This window comes from Macrosteles quadrilineatus, unplaced genomic scaffold, assembly GCF_028750875.1.
Source record: "Macrosteles quadrilineatus isolate MER2022 unplaced genomic scaffold, UCM_ALF_1.0 Scaffold_1__1_contigs__length_201487025, whole genome shotgun sequence".
Lineage (NCBI taxonomy): Eukaryota > Metazoa > Arthropoda > Insecta > Hemiptera > Cicadellidae > Macrosteles > Macrosteles quadrilineatus.
The window spans coordinates 50744410-50766122 of NW_026542594.1; the positions used below are offsets into that span (position 1 = coordinate 50744410).

Here is a 21713-nt window from a genome sequence, read left to right on the forward strand (position 1 = left end):
CAACACGCTCAGAACTACTGCCTAAGATTCACTTATGATCTAAGACGCAGTGAGCACATCACCCCTTTCTACATTCATTATAAGTTATTAAAGCTATGTGACATGGGATCAATCAAAATTCTTTTGCTAACCTATTAAATATTAACCCTTCCCGGATAGGCAAAATTGTGACATAGAACAGGTAAAAATTATAGGAAAAAATTAAATTTAATTTACCATATTTGTGTATTGTTATACAAGTATACATAAAATTAACACAATGGATCACTTCATATTGTCAAAATAATTTTTTACTCGTTTTTAACTATGCAGATATATCCGCTACCCGTCCGCGGATGAGTAGAAAAGCAGCGGATATATCCGCCACCCGTATTTGAAGATGTGACCATGACAACGTTAGGCAATAAATAAAAGAACAATATGTAAACAATAAATAAAGACAATGTAGGGTTGAGCACAAAACGTCGAGGGGGGAGCGTAGGAGAGGTGGTTGGTGCGCGGGAGAGGGGTAGGCGTGGGAGAGAGGGGGGAGTGCGGGAGAGAGCGCAGCCATGGAGAGAGCAGGAAAGTGGCGCCTTAGTACCGCGTGAGATGTTCCAAAATTATCCTCATTGTTTACTTTTGAATTTGTATATAAGTTGTATGTTTATAAACCATGTGTTATGTATCCAAACACCTAGGCCTACTATTAGCTAAATTAATACCTCTAAATTATCACATGTGTTTACATACAGTAAAAGGGCAAAAGGTTTCACCTATTGTAAATTCCCATATTTCACATTCTCATCAAACACTATCCTTTATCATTTAATAAGCTGAAATTTGTAATCACTGGAAGTTATTTATACAGTTTGAATTATTTTACAAAATTATTCTTCTCTTTCACTTTCAAAAGTATAATTAAAATACTCTCGATACATAACCAACCAACCAATCATAAAAGTAGCAGTGAATAGTGACATCAAGAAACCAGTGAACTAATTGTTGAAACAGATGTATGAAATTTAACATCAAGATTTTCAATTGCATAGTAAGTGATGAAGAAGCAAGTAAGGAATCTGATTTGAAAATTTTAATTGGTGATTTAACTTAACAGTTTTTATTTAAACCTCGAGATTTATCTCAATTACTTAATACCTATCATTACTACATCAAGAAATATTTGTGGTGAAGACTGTATAAACTTTTGGGTGAGATCAAACTGAACTTGACTTAGGCCTACTTTCCTAAAATACTTACATTGCAAAATTTCTATTAACTTCTGCCGTTTTTGAACTTTAACCTAAATTATCATTTTACTAAATTCAAAATTTGAACTTTCATCTTTTCAAAAGTGTATAGCCTACCTAATTGAACTGTAACTTTTGATGGACATTAGGCTTATGCCTATCCAAAATCACATAAGCCTACTTTGAGCCGGCACGGTACTCCTAGAACCCTGAGATAAGAATTTCATCTAAATTTATAACCATATTTGTACAATTAAATAAATAAAAAGTTTATATGTGTTCACTATTGTAAACCCTGGACATTATTTATTTACCAACACCCATAGACTAATAAAAGAACTTTACACGCAAAACATCTGGTTACTGCTCAAGCACCTGCCAGTCTGTCTGAAGAGAAGGCGGATATATCTGCCACCCGTCCTTTATCGCCAAAGACTTAGGCTGATATATCCGTCACCCGTCCGTAAAGGGTTTAAAAAACAATTTTCCAACATATTTTGTGGATGATTTTAGGTTTGTAGCTGAAGAAAGTATTAAATACTCACGCCATGCATCATTGACTTTGCGTATGCCTCACCATAGGACCGGAGTTTACGACAGAGCGTTTGTTATAACTGCTTGCTGTCTTTGGAACGATCTCCCTTTAACTATTAAATCCCTCGATAGTCGTTCCCGGTATGTGGCAGCACTAAAAACTCTCTATTTTGAAAAAGCATGGCCATGGTAGGTTTTCCTAGGGACTTGTGAGCATGGGCGATCGCTGACACGTATGTATGTGTGTGTGTGTGTGTGTGTGTGTGCGCGTTTGTGTTCACGTAAGTATTTGTAAAATTTAAAATTTACAGATTTTTGTTAAAAGTTTCTGTATCTATGATTTCTGTTTTGTTTTATTGTATAAACTGATTTTGTTAAAATATTTGTACCGTATCATATTTTAAAGTAAGGGTTAAGAATAAAAATTAGAAGAAATGTTTATTTCCATTGATCTTTACAAAATAAATACGACACGTCATTTGTTATACATAGATTCAAGGTGATTCAGTGTTTACAGTACAATATATCTAAATTTAAATAGCCACTTACATGAAAATAAAAGCTTTATTTCAACTTACTCTTCAAAATCTAATATTTATTTCACAACTTAAAAAATCATCAATTTCGTAAAAGGGATTTTTAACAATCCAGTCATACAGTTTATTTTTAAAAATACTGTAAGAAACTTATTTTGCTTCTTCAGGCAGCTTAAAAAAAATTATACAATTTAATTTATGTGAATGTTTGGTTTTTGCTAATCTGTGCTGCAATATAATATCTATTTTATCCCTACCTCTTGTATAGTGTTTGTGTATGTCTTTTCGGAAAGAGAATTGATCTAAGTTTGACTTTGTATGTATATTAGAATTTGGAATATATAAAGATTTACTATGGTTGGTATTCTGAAATTAATGAAAAGGGGTTTATAGTGTGCATCTGAGCATTCTTCAGCAATGCTTCGACCCACCTTTTTTTGGAGTAAAAAGGATGTCATTAATATGTGGAGAGTGGCCCCACAAAATAAGACCATATAGTATGTGTGATTAAAGAGTCCAAAATATGCCAATCTTAAATATTCTTGACTAACTAAATCCTTAAGTTTCCACAGCAAGCACCTCACTCTTGAAATTTTGTTTCAAGCAGATTTTATGTGTGATGACCAATTTAATTTTGAATCCAAATTAAATCCTAAAAGTTTAACTGATTCAAATTTTACCTCTGTTTTGAGACTGATTGTTATATATTGTGATTTATCAGAATTACAAGATAGTCTGTTTGCAGAAAACCAATCATATGCTCTATGTTCAGCCTCTTGACTAATTAAGCGCAGGGTTGTTAAATTAGAATGGTTAGCGAGTAAAGTTGTATCATCCGCATATATAACAGATTGTGTATTTATATTTATAGGAAGATCATTAATGTAGACGTTCAAGAAAAATTTCCCTAGTACAGAGCCCTGAGGAACACCGGTTTCAACTTTTTCAGTTTTAGAAATTTATTCTTAATCGATACAAATTGAAATCTATTACATAAATACGAAGAAATTAGAAGCATGGCATCATTAGTTATGCCATAAAAACGTAGTTTGTTAGTTAGGATATCAAAAGGAACCGTGTCAAAAGCTTTCTTTACTTAAATCGCATAAGACTAATGACACAGATTCTTTCCTTTCTAAATTATCGAGAGAATGGTCAACTAAAGTGAGAATTGCTGAGGTTGTGGATTTACCTCGACGAAAGCCGAATTGGGAGTTTGATAATAGGTTATTTGTTTCAAAGTAATTATTTAATTGATCATACATTACTGCTTCAAATATTTTGGAAAAAATAGGAACGATTCAAATAGGCCGATAATTTTGAACCAGGTTTTTATCACCATTTTTGAATATTGGGATTACTTTCGATATTTTGAGGGATGGAGAAAAATATCCCTCCCTCATACAGGTATTCAATATAAAAGCTAGACACTAGCTAATAAACCCTATAGTCTTTTTCAAAATATTATTAGAAATCCAATAATAATCCATCGATTTCGAATTTAAGTGTAAGAAAGGGCCACGTGGCCCTAACTTTGCCTGTGTAAATAAATGATTTTCATTTCATGTTCGGAACAGATAAGATCATTTTTGTAACTAAAAAAATACAACATTAGGCCTACTAGCATTCTTCATGCAAAAAAAAAATCTTCATTGTTAAAACATAACAATAGGCCTATATTTAAATTGAACTATAGTTTGGGATTGGTCAAATTTTGTTACTGCCTCCTACCGCAAAAGAAATACCTGTTTAAATAGGCCAACAAGTTAAGATCTTAATCCACATTGAGGCTTGCCCATCCAGTAGCCCGTTACTAGCAACTACTTGAAATTGATTGTTTATTGAGATGAAACCATCCTAATGTATTCACCCACTAGGTGGCGCTCATAGAGGCGTGCAAAAAATTATTGTTGGAACTTGTTTTGCAATGGTGCCAGCTACTGGTAAATCATTTAATCTATATTATATATTATAATTCCTAAAGTAATTCCTGATATAATTCCTTTTTTTTGGTAGGCCATAATTTCCTTAATTCTTCAACAATATCTATAAATGAGGTGTCATTTTAAAGCTTAGTTTACCCACCCACTACATGGGAAAAATATACAAATCACTAATTAATTTTTCAGTAGTTTTTCGTAAAAACTATCTACTGTAGGCTATTATATCATTCTTTAAGTAATTTAGACTTGAAATGTTTATTTAGAGACGTTATTCGGTCAGCTGAAACATGTGAATTAAATTAATGAAAGCAAACAAAAATATTTTAATTCTAAAATCCGAGTGATTTGTTATACTTCATCCATGATGACAAACATACTTAGTCCATTGATTATACACGTACTAGAGTAGACACTCAATGGGGGCTACCGTTACCTGAACAGTGATGTTATAGAGTAGCGTTAGTTATACTTAGTTATAACTGGACTTTCGTACCAGGCCAAGCAGTCTAGGCTTTAAGGCTTACATATTGTAATCGTAACTGTACTTCTGCCTAGACAATATACACACCTTAGTTAAAAGTGGACTTGTATACAAGCCTAAGTAATAATTTACTTATTATAGTTGTAACTGGACTTGTGTACAGGCCTAGGCAATCACTGTACGATAGGATCAGTGATTCCATTCTCGGGATTATTATCCCGAAAACGGGATTTTTAGACCACGAGTGGGATTAAAACGGGATGCAGGATAAAACGGGATTTTCAGCCATGGCGTATATTTTTATTTTTTTTCTATTTAACTTGAGGGGAAAACGAACTACAATTTATTAAACTAGTGTAGCAAAAGATAATAGCAATGTTTACACAACTATTTAATCATGGTACGTCAAATATAACACCCGGGATTGAATAAAAAAACATGCGGGATAAAACGGGATTTTCCATCATTCAAAAGCGGGATTAAACAGGATTTTTCGACCTGGCAAGCGGGATCATTTTTTTGGTCGGGTGGATACACTGGGTAGGATAGGCTACTGTCATCAGTTTGAAATTACTGAATCTTGCTTCAGAAATGCGGGTTGTATTTTCAATAATGAAGACTTTCTTTTACTGTTTATATACTTTATAGCAATATTTGCTACAAAACTAATAGCAATTTAGCAATCAAAAGAAATAGCTTGAAAATGAAAATGAATTTTGAAAACGTTTATTTATCCCAAGAATTATAAACTAAAACAGAGAGTAGCTATACAACATAACAGTACAAAATTTCTAAAATAAAATGAAATTTGCCTTACTTATGGGATAGGCCTACATGGGCAGGTGCCTGTGCGTAGGCCTGGCGGTTATCAGTCTAAGCAAATTGAGGGCACACACTAAAATTGGGAAGATTTTTAAGCCTTGTTAATTTAACTTGATCGTTTAGCGGATAAGAGAATGTCGGCGACGACAACCAAAGCCAGTGCAATCTAAGACAGGAGACATTTGACGGCGAGGGGGTCGAAGGGTCAAGGATTGTTTAGTCAGGGTCAAGTAAGGTTAGGTCTGATCAAAGTTTCGGCCTTTTCATTGGTAATTGTGTGCAGTAAAACAAGCATCTGTTTTTTGAAATTCTGTATTGAGGGTAAACTAAAAATGTGCTGAATATTATATTTTTGAATTAGATTTCGATATAGAATCTGAGCAACATAAAAACAGTTGGTAGTTAGAACTGACTTATGTAGCTGAGGGACAGATATTCCAACATTGTGTGAATATCTTGTGTAGTGTTGATGAAAATGAACCCTGAACCAAGAAACTGAATGAAAATATGTCTAACTGGTAATGCTCCCGTTTCACGGAATAGCGCATCAGTGGAGTACCTTTTATTTTTTCTAAAAGCTACTTTCAAAATTGATCTTTGTACCACATTCAAGGATTCCAAGGTGGTATGATAGCATGCTCCCCAGCAAATAATTCCAAATGAAATGAAGGATTGTACATAAGCGAAATAAGCTCTCTTTACGTCCTCCTCGTCCAAAATGACATTCAGTTGATTAAAAGCATATATGTATTTACGAATCCTTTTCATTAAAAAATCAGGGTTGCCACCAGCCATGAAAACCTCAAAAATTTTGAATTATGCATGAATTCTTGTGACCATGAAAAAAGGCATGGATTATGCATGGATTATGCATGGATTTCTAAAATGGACCATGAATTTTCAAAATCAGTAACAATTATTCAACCAGAACATTTTAATTTTCCAAATAAAGAATATTTCCTATTTGAAAACAATCCATAGAAACGAACACCATGAAAATACTGTGTGGAGATGATTATTTAACATGTTCCACAATCAGAAACAATTGCTTAATTCATTCCAAGTCATTCAAAGATTCTGATGTCAGAGTCAGCTGAGACTTCCCGAGGACTGTATATGGTCCGAAAAATTATTTGTAGGCCTACCCCCGCGTATGAAAAAGGGGTATGGGGACTTAAATCACAAAAACAGAAGTTTTAGACCATTCACTGAATTGAAACGGGGTGCGCAATAAAACCGAATTTCCAACTCTGACGCCTGATTTTTTTTTTTAGCTTTTTGGATAAAATCATCATATCTTAGTATGTTGTGGAATAAGATAAACCAGAATTTACATTTTATGACAATTATGTAGGGGGATAAAACAGGACTTTTTTGGCTGGGTGAGTGGGATTTTAGTTTTATTTCGGTGGAAAGACTGAATTAGACCTAGACTTAATATATTTTACTCTTCTTCTTCAATATCTGGTATAGAATAGCTGGACCTGTTTTGTTTTCAACTTTGTTTTGAATGTTTATAAATCACTCTAAAAAGCTGTATATTAGGTATGAAAGGTTATTCAAAAGTAACACACAAAGAAACTGCCTCTTTAACGTCAGTTTATGAAATCGGCAAAACTCAATTGTGTTGAAATTGTATAAGCGCATCGACCATGAATTTTTCTAAACTACCAATGAAAACCATGAATTCTGCATGCATTTTATCATCCCACTACTGTGGCAACCCTGAAAATCTACATGCTCTGACCACCTCATTCGGTAGTCAAAATAAACACCTAAATATTTGTTATAATCTACTTTTTCAATGTATTCACAATTACAAGATATACTGTTATGGTCGCCGCAACAATGAATCTTCAAATTGTCTAGACAATAATCAGTGCTTGTACTCAGTGAAATCGGGAGAAATTTAGTCTTGTTCACATTAAGTGAGAGCACATTTTGATCTAGCCATTTTTTTAGAAGTCAGAGGTCACGGAGAGCTTTAGACCTGACATCCTCCCATGAACGACCCTTTAACAAAACTAATGTGTCGTCAGCAAATAAAAATAGTTCACCATCCAGGTTCAGTTTTGAAATGTTATTTATATATATTAGAAAAAGTATAGGCCCCAGAGTACTTCCCTGAATAACCCCATACTCAATTGAATTTGCATCACTATTCACACCACAAATGGAAACTACTTGACGTCTGTCAGATAAATAATTTTTGAACCAGGCGAGAGCAGTGCAATCGCGTCAAAATCATGAACGTCTTCCGCGGCTGTGTAGACATAATCATTGAATGCCGTGGTCACGAAACGTCATCGTCGTCGACGATTGCGGCAAAATTGTGAACATCTTCAGCGGCCATGTAGGCATTATCGTCTTACGCGATCGCAGAAAAGACGTGATCATTTTTCCCGCGGTCTCGAAAACGACGTCTATTATAGCATAAATATTACGGTCACGGTTTAAGGATATCTCCCGCGGACATCATCATCGTTTTGCGCCGTCACGGAAACGTGATCGGTGTCTAGCGCGATCGAGATAAAATCATGAAATTTCCCGACTTTGATATCAAAATAAAGACTAAATCCCAACTTTTCAAGACCATTTTGAAATTCAATACTAATACCTGACTTTCCCGTTTTCCCCGCATACTAGACACCCTGGTTAATTAGATTTTGACCTTGCAAATATAAAACAAAACCTTCCAATAAACTACTTCCTAAAATTATGGATTAATAAAGAAAAACTTTGAATCATTGTAATGAAACTACAAAAGTAAAAAAAATATACGTTTAACAAAATACAATAAAATATGGCATTTTAAATTATTTTATTGATTAATATTAAAGAAGTCAGTAAACACCAATTCCGGTGAATTCCTCCAAAGTTGGCAACACTACTCCCAACTACCAAGTTGTTATGGAAACGGTCGCTAGCGCTTGATGATGCAGTGGTGTGCGCCGTAACTACACATTACCCCTAGCGGTTGGCGCCGGAATATACGCTAACCGCAGCACAGCTGACAGTCTATATTTATTTCTTTTTGTCTATGGCGAAACCGTGTATTAATCAATGCTCAATGGTATTCCTCATTGCTCATCGGTATGTCCTTTTCTGTTGTACTGTAAATAAATAAAAAGGTCTTTATTAGCAAGCGTTTTTCAGAACTAATTGTTAAAAATTTCATTTCATATAACTTTATTCATATCAGTACAGGATCAATACAGGAATGGCGTCAAGAGTGATTGAATAAAACTAACTAAAATACTCATCATTATCATGCATGACGTAAAATACCGTCAATATTAATACTTAGCTTTTCAGCACTATGAAAATTTTTGAGACTTTTTTTATTACTTTATCAATGTCGCTCTCATCAACAAAGCTAAATTTAAAGCTCCTTTTCTCTGATGGAAGTACAGGATGCAGAGTGTCATCAACATTTCTTAAGGATGTATCTAAATTAAAAGTTTTAGTTTCATCTACAACATCTGCAAAATAATTGATGAATTGACCACAGACCAGGGAAGGGTCAGAACATACATCATTGTTTACTATTAGGTTTATACAGTGTGTAAATTAACACACATTTTTTATATTTTTTTCTATAGCAGATTGAAGAAATCAATTTGCGGGACTGATTAATAACAAATGTTAGGCACTTTTTACAAATTTTGAAAAAAAAATTCCCTTAAGGGCAAGGGGGGGGGGTGGGGGGTAACTAACAATTTTCAAATGACAACCCCCATCTTGTGACCCCACATTTCAAAGGTCATTGGAAGACAAATCCAAAGATGTGTCTAAAAACTTTTTCGAGCACCCTATCCAAGATGGCGGTTTAAAATGTACTTAGGGTTGAACGGGCAAATTAGGTATGGCACACATTTCTTATCTTTTTCACTCTTTGTAGATAGAAGCAATTAATTTGTGGGACTGAGTAAGAACAAATGTTTGGCACTTATTCATAATTCTGAAAAAAATTCCCCTTAAGGGTAAGGTGGGGGTGGGGGGTAACTAAAAATTTTCAAATAACAACCCCCATCTTGTGACCCCTCATTTTAAAGGTATTTGGAAGACAAATTTAACGATGTGTCTGATAATTTTTCTTTTGCATCCTATCCAAGATGGCGGCTTTAAATGTGATTGGGGTTAAACGGGTGGGGTCTGGAACACAATTTTATTTTTTTTGCCATTAATAGATAGAACTTATCCACTTGTGGGACTGAGCCAAAATTAGGCACCTTTTTATTTATTTGAAAAAAATCCCCTAAGTGTAAGGGGGGGGGGGCAACTAAACATTTTTAAATGACAACCCCCATCTTGTGACCCCTCATTTTAAAGGTATTTGGGAGACCAATTTAACAATGTGTCTAAAAATGTTTTTAAGCACCCTGTTCAATATGGCGGTTTAAAATGTGCTTAGGGTTGAACAAGTAAATTAAGTCTGAAACACATTTTTATTTTTTTACCAAAAATAAAGTTATAATAGATTTGGTAGATTATATCAGAAAAACTTGGACAATAGGACGAACTGCAATAAACAAATTTATGTAGCTCTTATCACTTAGTGAATAAATCTGATAATCGAGATTCCAGGTTTGGACGTTGCACTCACTTGGAATTCCTATCCTCTTTCTTAAGACTGCAGGCTAATCAGGTAACAATCTTATCAGTTTTTCCTTATTCCCCTTCAGTCTGTATAGGTAGTTTCTTTGGAGTAGTCGTAAGTACATCTTTTATTATTTTTATTTTAACATGGCTTTGTTAACAACAAAACAGAAGATAGAAATACTTGTCATTGTTGGCTATGGAGATAAAAAACGGACTCAACTTGAAGCGTGTGATATTTTTAACAACTTGTGCCCTGATCGCCTAATTAATCGAGCTACAGTATCTAAGATATGTAATAGGTTTGCTGAAACGGGGGATGTTGCAAGTAAACCTAGAAGTGGTAGGCCAAAATCTGTACTCACTGAAGAAACGAGACTGAATATACTTCTTAGCGTTAAAGAAAATCATCACACATCGACACGTAGGATTGGAAATGTCTTTGGGATAAGTCACATGTCGGTTCACAAAGCCCTTAAAGCCGAGAAGTTTCATCCTTTTAAGGTTCAGTTAATTCATGAATTGAACGAGGACGATTTTGACCGCAGGATTGAATTCTGTGAACTCATGATGCAACGGTGTACTTTGGATCCAATTTTCAAAAATAGAATTGTATTTTCAGATGAGGCTTCATTTAGTCTTCATGGCCATGTGAACAGACAAAACGATAGGTATTGGTCTCCTGAAAATCCGCATTGGGCTCAAGAATGCCATACTCAAAATCCCCAATAAGTCAATGTTTGGGCAGGCATTGTCGGGACCAAATTAATAGGGCCATTCGTGATCGAAGGAAATCTTAACGGAAACCGTTATCAGGAGTTACTGCGAAAGTCGATAGTACCTGCCATTGCCCATGAGTTTCCTCCGGAAGACGAAGAAAATGTTGTCAACGAGAACATTTGGTTTCAGCAAGATGGCGCTCCACCTCACTATAACGCTGAAGTCCGAAATTACTTGGACGAAGTTTTTCCAGATCGGTGGATAGGGAGGCGGGGAGCTATTGAATGGCCTACCAGATCATCCGACCGTTAGACTACTTTTTGTGGGGCCACCTAAAAAGTAGAGTATTGTAAACCGCCCAGAAAACATCCAAGACCTCACAGCAAGAATAATAATGGAAGCACGATCTATTAATGAAGAAACGCTGTCCAGGGTGGTAAATGAATTTTACAATCGGTTGGGGCTCTGTCAAGTTTCTCTTGGGCATCAGTTTGAGCATTTGTGAATATTAACAAGTACGTAAAGTTGATTATTGCAATTACATTTATTATTTAGTTTAGGAATTCTTTTAGTTTTGATGGCAATTGTGTTTTTGTTGTTATAGGGTTGTAGTATTATTGTAATTATTTGGTATTCTATTTTATTGTATTATTTGGTATTCTAATTGTATTGGTAATCAATTTTTACACTATCAAACATTAGAGTATAAAGGAAAAAAAGGTGTTCCAGACTTAATTTACCCGTTCAACCCTAAGTACATTTTAAGCCGCCATATTAGACAGAATGCAAAAAAAAATTTCAGACACATCGTTAAATTTTGCTTCCAAATACCTTTAAGGTGGGGGTTGTCATTTGAAAATTTTTAGTTACCCCCCACCCCCACCTTACCCTTAAGTGCCAAACATTTGTTCTTACTCAGTCCCACAAATTAATTCCTTCTATCTACAATGAGTAAAAAAGATAAGAAATGTGTGCCATACCTAATTTACCCGTTCAACCCTAAGTACATTTTAAACCGCCATCTTGGATAGGGTGCTTGAAAAAGTTTTTAGACACATCTTTGGATTTGTCTTCCAATGACCTTTAAAATGAGGGGTCACAAGATGGGGGTTGTCATTTGAAAATTTTTAGTTACCCCCCACCCCCACCTTACCCTTAAGGGAAATTTTTTTCAAAATTATGAAAAAGTGCCAAACATTTGTTCTTACTCAGTCCCGCAAATTAATTCCTTCTATATACAATGAGTAAAAAAGATAAGAAATGTGTGCCACACCTAATTTGCCCGTTCAACCCTAAGTACATTTGAAACCGCCATCTTGGATAGGGTGCTCGAAAAAGTTTTTAGACACATCTTTGGATTTGTCTTCCAATGACCTTTAAAATGAGGGGTCACAAGATGGGGTTTGTCATTTGAAAATTTTTAGCTACCCCCCACCCCCTTGCCCTTAAGGGAATTTTTATTTTCAAAATTTGTAAAAAGTGCCTAACATTTGTTAATAATCAGTCCCGAAATTGATTTCTTCAATCCAGATCTCAATGCCAGACTTAATTTACACACTGTACTATAAAGCTATTAAGCTACTGAAAAATTAGTGATTTGTATATTTTTCCTTTTATATTAACTTGTTGACCTATACATACTATAAACAGGTTTTTTCTTTTGTGGTAAGAGGCAGTAACAAAATTTGACCAACCCCAAACTATAGTTCAATTTAAATATATTGTCATGTTTAAACAATAAAGAATTTTATTTTTATTTTTAACATGAAGAATGCTAGTATCATTGTATTTTTTAGTTACAGAAATTATAAAGGCTGGTCCGAACATGTGGCATTTGCTGAGCGGCGAGCTGACGTACACCTACGTACACTGTACGTCTACCCATCATTCAGTGAACGTCAATGCTCATCATTTCCCCCCATGTTTGTTGTTTCCTACACACTGTAGCAACAAACAGGCTGCTTAGAAAGTGACGAATGTGTGGACATCCCTGCTTGGAAATCGACAATAAAAAAACAAATAGTTTATCACTATATCAACTATTTGGTGCTCAGGGAATGAAACATGAGCGCACTCACCTTAATGTTGGATGGATCAAGTTATGCAGTTAATGTTCTATTAGGGCCTATTTTATAACTGACATTTTATCTGTTTCAGCTGATAAGGACTGTTGGAGACATGTTCAGATTAGTTCCATTCTCAATATTTATCATTGTCCCATTCATGGAACTGCTTTTGCCAATTTTTATCAAGTTTTTCCCTGGCATGCTCCCTTCTACATTCCAGACGTCTACTGAAAAGGCAAGTTCATAAACCAAATTTTAACTTTTGTCTGGTTACCTGTAACTAATCCTTCTGTACAGCAATGTGGTGAAAACATGAAACTAAACTTCAAGCCATGTTACACAGCATGATAACACTTGAAGAAATAAAAGAGGAAAACACTGGAATGCCACATTTAGCATTCAGGACTCGAAACATCTTGAATAAAATACTACATCTACAAATGAAAGATTGTAACAAATTCGAAACCTTGGGTATCTACAAAATAAATTGCAATGATTGTGGTAGCTTTACATTAGACAAACTGTAAATTTTGTTAAACGTTTCAAAAACCCCATATCTACATAGATAAACAACAAGCCGGAAAGATCAAATGTCGCACAACACTTCTCCACTCATTAGGAAAAGTGGAGGACAATATTAATTGTATTTTAATTTCAAAGAACTATTAGGAAGGAAATTTGATGAGTGCTTGGGAAGAATTGTCTATCATGAAACTCGGTCGGGTAGAAGAGGCGGACGGACTCGGAAAAGAAAAACCGATATTTTTTTAATATATAGATGGAAATAAGCTAAATAATGAACTAGTAAACTTTGACACCAGTTGTACTTATAGAAACTTATTGCCTGGAACTTCCGGTAGCCAATAGGGTATAAGTAGGGATGCCATCAAAGTTTTTGCATAATGGGTCTGATGATGATAGGAATGTCCAATGTGAAATCGATCACCACTCTTCACCATTCTTACCATCTTGTACATGTATTTACTATATACATAATTTTCCTCCAAGATTGATTTATTGACATAAAATGAGGTTACTAACCTGTCGTCAATCAGTCCTATATTGTCGTGGATGACTATAGTTTCAGGGTTAAAACCCCATTTTCAAATATTCTCTTCAGTCGTCATATGTCAAACATATCCTCTTGCACTAGCCTTCTTCAGAATTACTTCACACATAAACACAGTTTAGTAACCTCATTTTATGTCAATGTACTTACTGTCTTGTGAGTGAACAGTATAAATGTAAATAAATATAAGTTTCAAGTGTTATTAAATGTACAGGGTGTTTTAAAAGAATGCCGGGATTTTAAATAGTAATTGCTTGGGTACTATTCTAGGTAACTAAACGTTTTATACGTCAAATTGAAGCTAAAATAATTAGGTTTTGTTTCCTGTGTAGCAAGGGAGGAAATTTTGACCTTGGTGTGCGCTAAACAGGTGCTAAACAGGCTAAACAGGTAGGCCGCTATTGAGACTATTGTACACACGCCTGACGCCAGTCGCCAGTGCAATGTTTACGGCGCAACAGAAGGCACAGAGTGTAATCTGTGATTCACAGAGTTTATATCGATTCTCAATTAACCTTAATTTAAAACTACTTGTTGGTAAGTACATTAAACACTGGTTCAATGAGTTTTGTGGTACCGTAGGGTTTTGAAAAGACATTCACCTGGTCGGCTAAATACAAGCGATGGCATAGTCGAAGAAATCCGTCAAATCTGCATCAGTAGCCCCTAAAATCGATTGCTCAACGAATTCTTCAGTTGAACATACCTATTTAAACACTTCATGATGTTATCTGCAAAAGATACAGTCTTTGTGCCTAAAAAGAATCAGTCAAGACGTCAGATAAACCGCCGATCGCCCTAATCGTACAGACTTAGCCAGTTTTACGCTCATATAAGATTGATGAAAATATGAATTTTATTCAATAGTTCCAAATTGTACAGGGTGTCCATAAAAAACGATTCAGACTTTGGGAAATTAATCCTCATACTAAAAGGAAGAAAAAAGTTTATGTGAAGGTATGTCTGAAAATGCATATTTACCCAGTTATCCGCGATTTTGTTTTTTATACAAAAATATTTTTATCTGTGAAGTTTTTCATTCGGTGATTATGAAATTTGGTAACCATGTTAACATACACAAGACCTATAAGAGAAAAAATAACAAAGTTGTTCCGATTGTAAATTTCAAAATGGCAGCCATTTGATTTTTTCTAACCCAACAACGGCTAATTCTATGAAAAAATATCAAGAATACTTTTTTTTAGCATTTTCAATTCCCTATCAAACGATACCAAGATCAAAAAGATCGGACAAAAGATAACTGAAATACAAAGTTTTTTGTGTAAAAATAAGGCAAAATTAAGGGTTCCCGACTAACTTTGCCTTATTTTTGCACAAAAAACTTAATATTTGAGTTATCTTTTATCCGATCTTTTTGATCTTGGTATCGTTTGATAGGGAATTGAAAATGCAAAAAAAAAGTATTCATGAAATTTCTTCATAGAATTAGCCATTTTTGAGTTATTTCAGTTAGAAAAATTAAAATGGCAGCCATTTTGAAATTAAAAATCGGAACAACTTTATTATTTTTTCTATAATAGGTCTTGTGTATGTTAACATGGTTACAAAATTTCATAATCATCGAATGAAAAACTTCACAGATAAAAATATTTTTGTATAAAAACAAAATGGCAGATAACTAAATATGCATTTTCAGACATACCTTCACATAAACTTTTTTCTTTCTTTTAGTATGATGATTGATTTCCCAAAGTCCTGAAACGTTTTTTATGGACACCCTGTATAATAGTATGAGAAAAAACATAGTTCTTTTCCCTTCATTTTGACCTTTAAATCATTTAATTATCTTGATTAGTCCCCGAGCAACGACCGTTTAAAATCCCGGCATTCTTTTATAAACACCCTGTACTTATATCTACTAAATTTACAAAAAGTAAATAAAGAAACGTCTTATAACACTTAAAACATATATTTACGCTATGTTTAATATTAAATTTGAGCTTAGTTTATAAGAGAGAGAGTTTATAAATTAATGCTATTTTACCTAATATTGTACCATTAAACACAATGTTTCCCATGGATTTTAATTGAATATTTTGGGGCAGACCCAAGATTTTAAAGATAAAGCTCCATCAACTAAAACCACAAGCAGTGACTAGTAGCTGTGAGTAGTAAGTCTTAAGATTCAGAACATTATTACTAAAAATCAGCCCCTTTACTCACTTATTTTGTATACTATTACTATTTATTATTATTTTATTTGTGTTTAAATATGAAGAGAAAAAAAAGAAACAACTCAGCATGGTTCAAGTACATTATGGTGTGTTTTTCTGTATTTTAACATCGTTTGTTTTGATTTATTTGATGTTTTTTAGGAAGATAAAATGAAGCAGTCACTAAAAGTGAAGCTGGAGATGGCCAAGTTCTTACAGCAGACTCTGGATGAAATGGCTGTTACTAGCAAAGGTCATAGTTCCAAAGCTGCCAAAGACTTTGTGGAATTCTTCCATAAGGTAGGTTATTTATTCTGTGAATCAACTCATCAGTAGGATACTCTATGTTAATCTTAGGGATGGACGTGATTGTACTTTTAGTTCGGGATAGGAAGGGACGAGATATTTATTTCCCTTAGATATTTAGGGACAGGATGGGATTTTTTCCTTGCAAAAAATATTTATTGTAAAAATCTTGAGTAAACATTCTTGCAGATAGCGATAATGAGAAACAAAAACAAATTCACAGTTTCTTTGTCACTGTTCTATAAAAACCAATAATGGTTAAAAGTACACAGGTAAGAAAAGTTAAAGAAACTTCAATCATAAAACACCACTAGCTAACCACAAACAGGTATTAAAACTGACCATCACTATATTTTTTTAAACTGTGTAAAGTTATATTAGTACAGTATTACCTTTACTAATAACGAAATCTTAATAACGTGTACCTATAACTATGTTATCATGACTTACATCTCCCAAGATCACGGTACCTTCGTCAACATGTTGCACGTCGATGGTAATATCTTGATCAAGTCTCGTAATAGCAGCACCATCGTTGCGTTATCACGGCGCCATTATCAACCTACCTATTTTTGTGGTGCCATCGTTGACGTCAACAGCTCCTGCATATGCAATGCAATCATGAACATCTTCTGGGATCAAGGAGAGATCGTCATTGTCTCCCGCAATCGCAGATATATCATGATCGTTGAGGATTGGAACAAATCCCGCCCCGAGAATATCCTGAATTTTATGTAATCCCGTTCGGTTTTTAGTTAATATATATAATTTTTTAATTTCCTGACCTTTCTATTTTGGGACTCGTCCATCCTTAGTTAATTGTTTGGATATGGATAAAGTTGGGAAAAGTATGAAATATGTGGTAGGCTAGTTTAAAAACAAATAACGGTTTGACTGACAATTTTTTTGAGAAAGAAAAACAATAATGTTACTGTAAGAATCACATTTTTAGCCAATTGGGTTAGTATTGTTGAAATTCCACAAGTTACCCCAAAATTTGGAGTTTTGACTCTTTTATTATTTTTAACATTCACTTTAGCTGAAAAAATTCAAATTAGTAGCCTAGTTTAGTATGCTAAAGTTTTCTTTGCACTTATTTATTAATGAGAATGATGCTTATATTATACTCTTCAATATTTGCCCTTGTGCTGTTGTCTGTCTAGGTGAGAACTGAAGGAGGAGGACTTGCAAGCAATGAGGAAATTTTAAAGTTTTCTAAGCTTTTTGAGGATGAAATAACATTAGATTCACTAACAAGATCTCAGCTGATGGCATTATGCAGGGTACTTGAACTTCAACCATTTGGTACAACGAATTTGCTCCGCTTCCAACTGCGAATGAAGCTTAGAAGTCTTGCTGCAGACGATGTTGTAAGTTGTTTATCAATCAACCTTGACTTGTAAAAGTTTACATTATTAGTCCAAGTCCAACTTACTTTGTTGTCTAATGTGAGTTGTATGAGTCAAGCTGTGGCTTGCAGCTTTAATTAACCATTCAATATTTTGTTTTAATTTCTCTGTAGTAATATTAATGTACACATATGTTTACAATTTAAATGTTTTCTGTACAGAACATGATGTGATGTTTGTCGCAAAAAATCTAACTGTTTTGTTAATAGGCCTTCATAGATAGTTATTTGTAGAGGTGTGTGGATAGTAAAATTTCATTTCGGATCGGATAGTTGAGGCTCGGTTCGGATCTGATCGGATATTGGGATGTTCGGACTCGGATATTTTCGGATTCGGATAGTTCGGCGCGGTTAATAATAAGCTGCATATGCATTTTTAACCTATAAAACACTGTAAAGCTGTGTAAATAAACTTTAATGGCGATTTTGAATTATAGAATTTCAAATTAGCCACCTCCACAGTTTTTTCTCTCTTAAAAATCACAATTCACAACACCTATTTTCAAAAGTTGGTAGCTTGAGTTAAGTACACTAGCAGCCGAAATCTTCACACAACACTTTAGCTCAGCAGGACTGATGTCAAACGTTTGGGCTTGTTTACTTGAGGTTATGTTTTATGTTGTTTCCTGGTTCTCACAAGACAAGGAGTTCTATCTCAAGTTTATTTTCACATTGTATTTCCTTACGTTTTTGTAACGGATTATTGGCCTTAAGTGGCATTCTGCGGGTTTGCCAAGTTTAGAAAACATCACTAAAATGCACTAAGCTGGGCTCTACCTCACGATTTGATGTTGCAGCAAGTTATTAGGGCAATTAGGCTTTATAACTCTGTAAAAGGTGTGTATCCCTGAATTTAAAAAATTTCATTCTACACTTATTCACTGCCAAACATAATTCAGTAGAACCTTGATGAACCGAGAATTACACTAGCCTACATAACTTCAGTACCCCAAGTAAAATACCAAGATAATTTTTAAAATTTTATTTGAATTGTAATCTTAGTTTGTTAAAAATAGATTGGATGTTCAACAATTGCAGTCCATTATTGTTAAGGAGTATGGTCCCAAAATATTGTTTTTGATTTTGAGACATCACAGTTCATTTGACAAAATTAAAGTTGAAGCAGCCCAAGGTCAAGTTACGCTTGTGCAATAGTTTTTTACAAGCTTTCTCCAGACTACTGGGGAGGGTCGAGTCTGATAAGCCGTCTATTGTCCACCCCCAAGGCGGTTCAACCCTCATTAGTGCCGCTTGGCTGCACTCAGTGGGGAACCCAATACCATAAATCAATCTTTTAAATTAATCAAAATATTTGGTAATAATTGTTTTATTGATATTCACCTTGAAATTTCAATAAATTTGGTGTAAAATTTGAAAAAAATCTGCCAATTCCAATGTAAATTGGTAATTAAATAATAGGTAAAAATTAACCAATTTTTGTCAAGTTTTACCCCCTGCTGTGCGCTATGTCACAAAAGCTGATAACGACATGGGTGGTTAGTAACCATGGCAACTTGTGGAATGCGTGATGAAGGGAAACCCAAGAAATAGAAGAACAAAAAGAAAGAATAATGAAGTTGTTATATTTATACTCTTATTACAATTGCTTTTATTGTTATTATCTTAATGTAAGATTTTATGATTTTGTTTTATAGGTTTATAAAATATTTCTTTTTAACTACGGGAGTATCAATTTATAATTTACCAACGTGCTTCTCTTCTGAAACAGCAATACCGGATGCATAATAAAGGTCAATGACCTAAAATATCATGATTGTGCAATATTGTATTTTGATGTTGAAATTCAAATCATGACAAAAGTTTGTATATTTCGCCTGGTCCCTATTACTCAATCACTTAATATACACAATCAATGCTAAATAATCGTGGTTAGTTCTAATTTTATCTTTGATTATTCAAATCTTCTACACAATAAGACTATCCAAAGTCAAACCGGGCAATGATTACTCGAAAACAACGTTGTATCCTGTCCTGTGATTAAAATACCACTCGCCATTGCCAGTCCTTTAGGTTTAGGGAAGTAGTGCAAGTCTATTATATAGCTTCAAGGTCGTACTCACTCCTTCCCCTCTCCCATCCTACTCGACTCACTGTTGCTACCCGCGCTCCTTTCGAGGTCATTGCCCAACCCCTCCCACCCTATTGTGTTGCCTTTCTATTGTTTCTATTCTGAATTTTTTTCAGGAAACATTAAATCTATTGTTTACGTAACAGCATAGTAGTAGGCTAGATTTTTCTGCTTTAAAACAGTACTGTAAAAAAAACTATCCCCCCTAGTATCAGGAGACAAGCACGAGTTGACTTTCATTTGACCATGGTAGTTCTTTTCTGCTTTATGTCTGTTCGTTCCAGATGAATCTAATCGTAAAGCAAAACAGCCAATAACGACTAAACTAGATATCGGTATTGCATCATACGGCTTCTTTGTCGTTTGCTGTGAGGTCGTTGGGAACGTATTGCTGTAATTTTGTCCTGGGAAACTAATGATGGTTATGAAGATTTAGTGTTTTCTGTCGAAAACGTCAAAATATGTTGTCTATTCAAAAAAGTAGGGTATATGACGGATAGTGTCGGATATCAAATTTGGACTCGGTTTGGATACGGATATCCGAAGGAACCGAACCGAATCCGAACCGATTTTTCGGATATCCGCACACCTCTAGTTATTAGTATGAGTGATTTTTTGCTTTAGTTGTAATTAATATTTAATCAACTTAATAATTGCATAATTAAAACCAAAACAAGTTTTAAATCCTTTTTTTTATAAAATTACATGTTTCTGTCATTTTTACAGTGTGAGAAACTACTAGAAAAAGTAAAAATGATTGGGAGATACAATATCTGCTTACCAAATTGCCATAAAAATTTGACTGCAGGTGTGTCTCAATGCACACATCGATAAACACATAATTTACTGCTTCTCACTGAACAAGTATAAATCCTCATTCTGCAAAACCAATAGTGCTAAAGCAGTTTTAATCAGTCCATATGTATAATTTTGTAACAAAATATTTTCTTTATAATTTTATTACTAAGGGAGGGTAGCAAGCCCTTAGGTAAATAAGATAATTTACCAAGTTGTTTCTGAATTTTTCAGAGGATAAAGGATGAGGGGGTGGAGTCACTGACACAGGTAGAGCTACAAGCTGCGTGTCGCGCGAGAGGTATGCGCGCACTTGGTATGTCGGAAGAGAGACTGCGTGCGCAGCTGTCACAATGGCTGGACCTCAGTCTCAATGAGAAAGTGCCTCCGTCACTGTTGCTGCTGTCACGAGCGTTCCTGCTCCCCGAGACAATCACTACGACGGAGAAACTGGTGGCCACCATATCTGCGCTACCTGACACTGTTGTGAGTATTGTCTTCTCAGACTTAAAAGATATTTTCAATGTTCTTGCTGTAAATATGATGAGCACACCCCATCGAGAGATTTTAATAATGGCTAGGCATCTTGTAATGAAGATTACTTTTAACTAATAAAGGGTTAGCATCTAGTGCACACCAATACTCTCAGTCATAAAACTTTATCCTCACAAACTCAGCAAACCATAGACCTAAAAGGTAAATGAGGTATGTAGATCCATGGGGTTTGTGCTGAATAAAAGATTAGTTTTCTCAAGAATTAATTAGTTTTTTTTTACCTCAAGTTAAATTAAAGTTGTGGACAACAGATTTTATTGAAAATTAAACTTGAATTTTATGGTAACGGGTTATTGTGTTATAACAAACTTTTTAAGTTCTTGACCATACCCTGCATGATATAATGCATTGACCAATGAGCAATGATATAATTCTGCAAAACTTGGT

The 21713-nt window shown here is 34.5% G+C and overlaps 1 protein-coding gene across 3 annotated transcripts in view; it reads left to right on the forward strand.

The window, feature by feature from the left end:
* Window positions 1-21713, forward strand: part of LOC128983012 (mitochondrial proton/calcium exchanger protein-like) — a 73546-nt gene that overhangs the window by 17577 nt on the left and 34256 nt on the right. For all 3 annotated transcript variants that reach the window (XM_054402133.1, XM_054402131.1, XM_054402134.1), the window contains exons 3-6: window positions 13022-13169; window positions 16340-16473; window positions 17643-17849; window positions 21006-21257. In XM_054402133.1, coding sequence (XP_054258108.1) covers window positions 13022-13169; window positions 16340-16473; window positions 17643-17849; window positions 21006-21257 — 741 coding nt within the window. The remainder of the gene's footprint in view (window positions 1-13021; window positions 13170-16339; window positions 16474-17642; window positions 17850-21005; window positions 21258-21713) is intronic.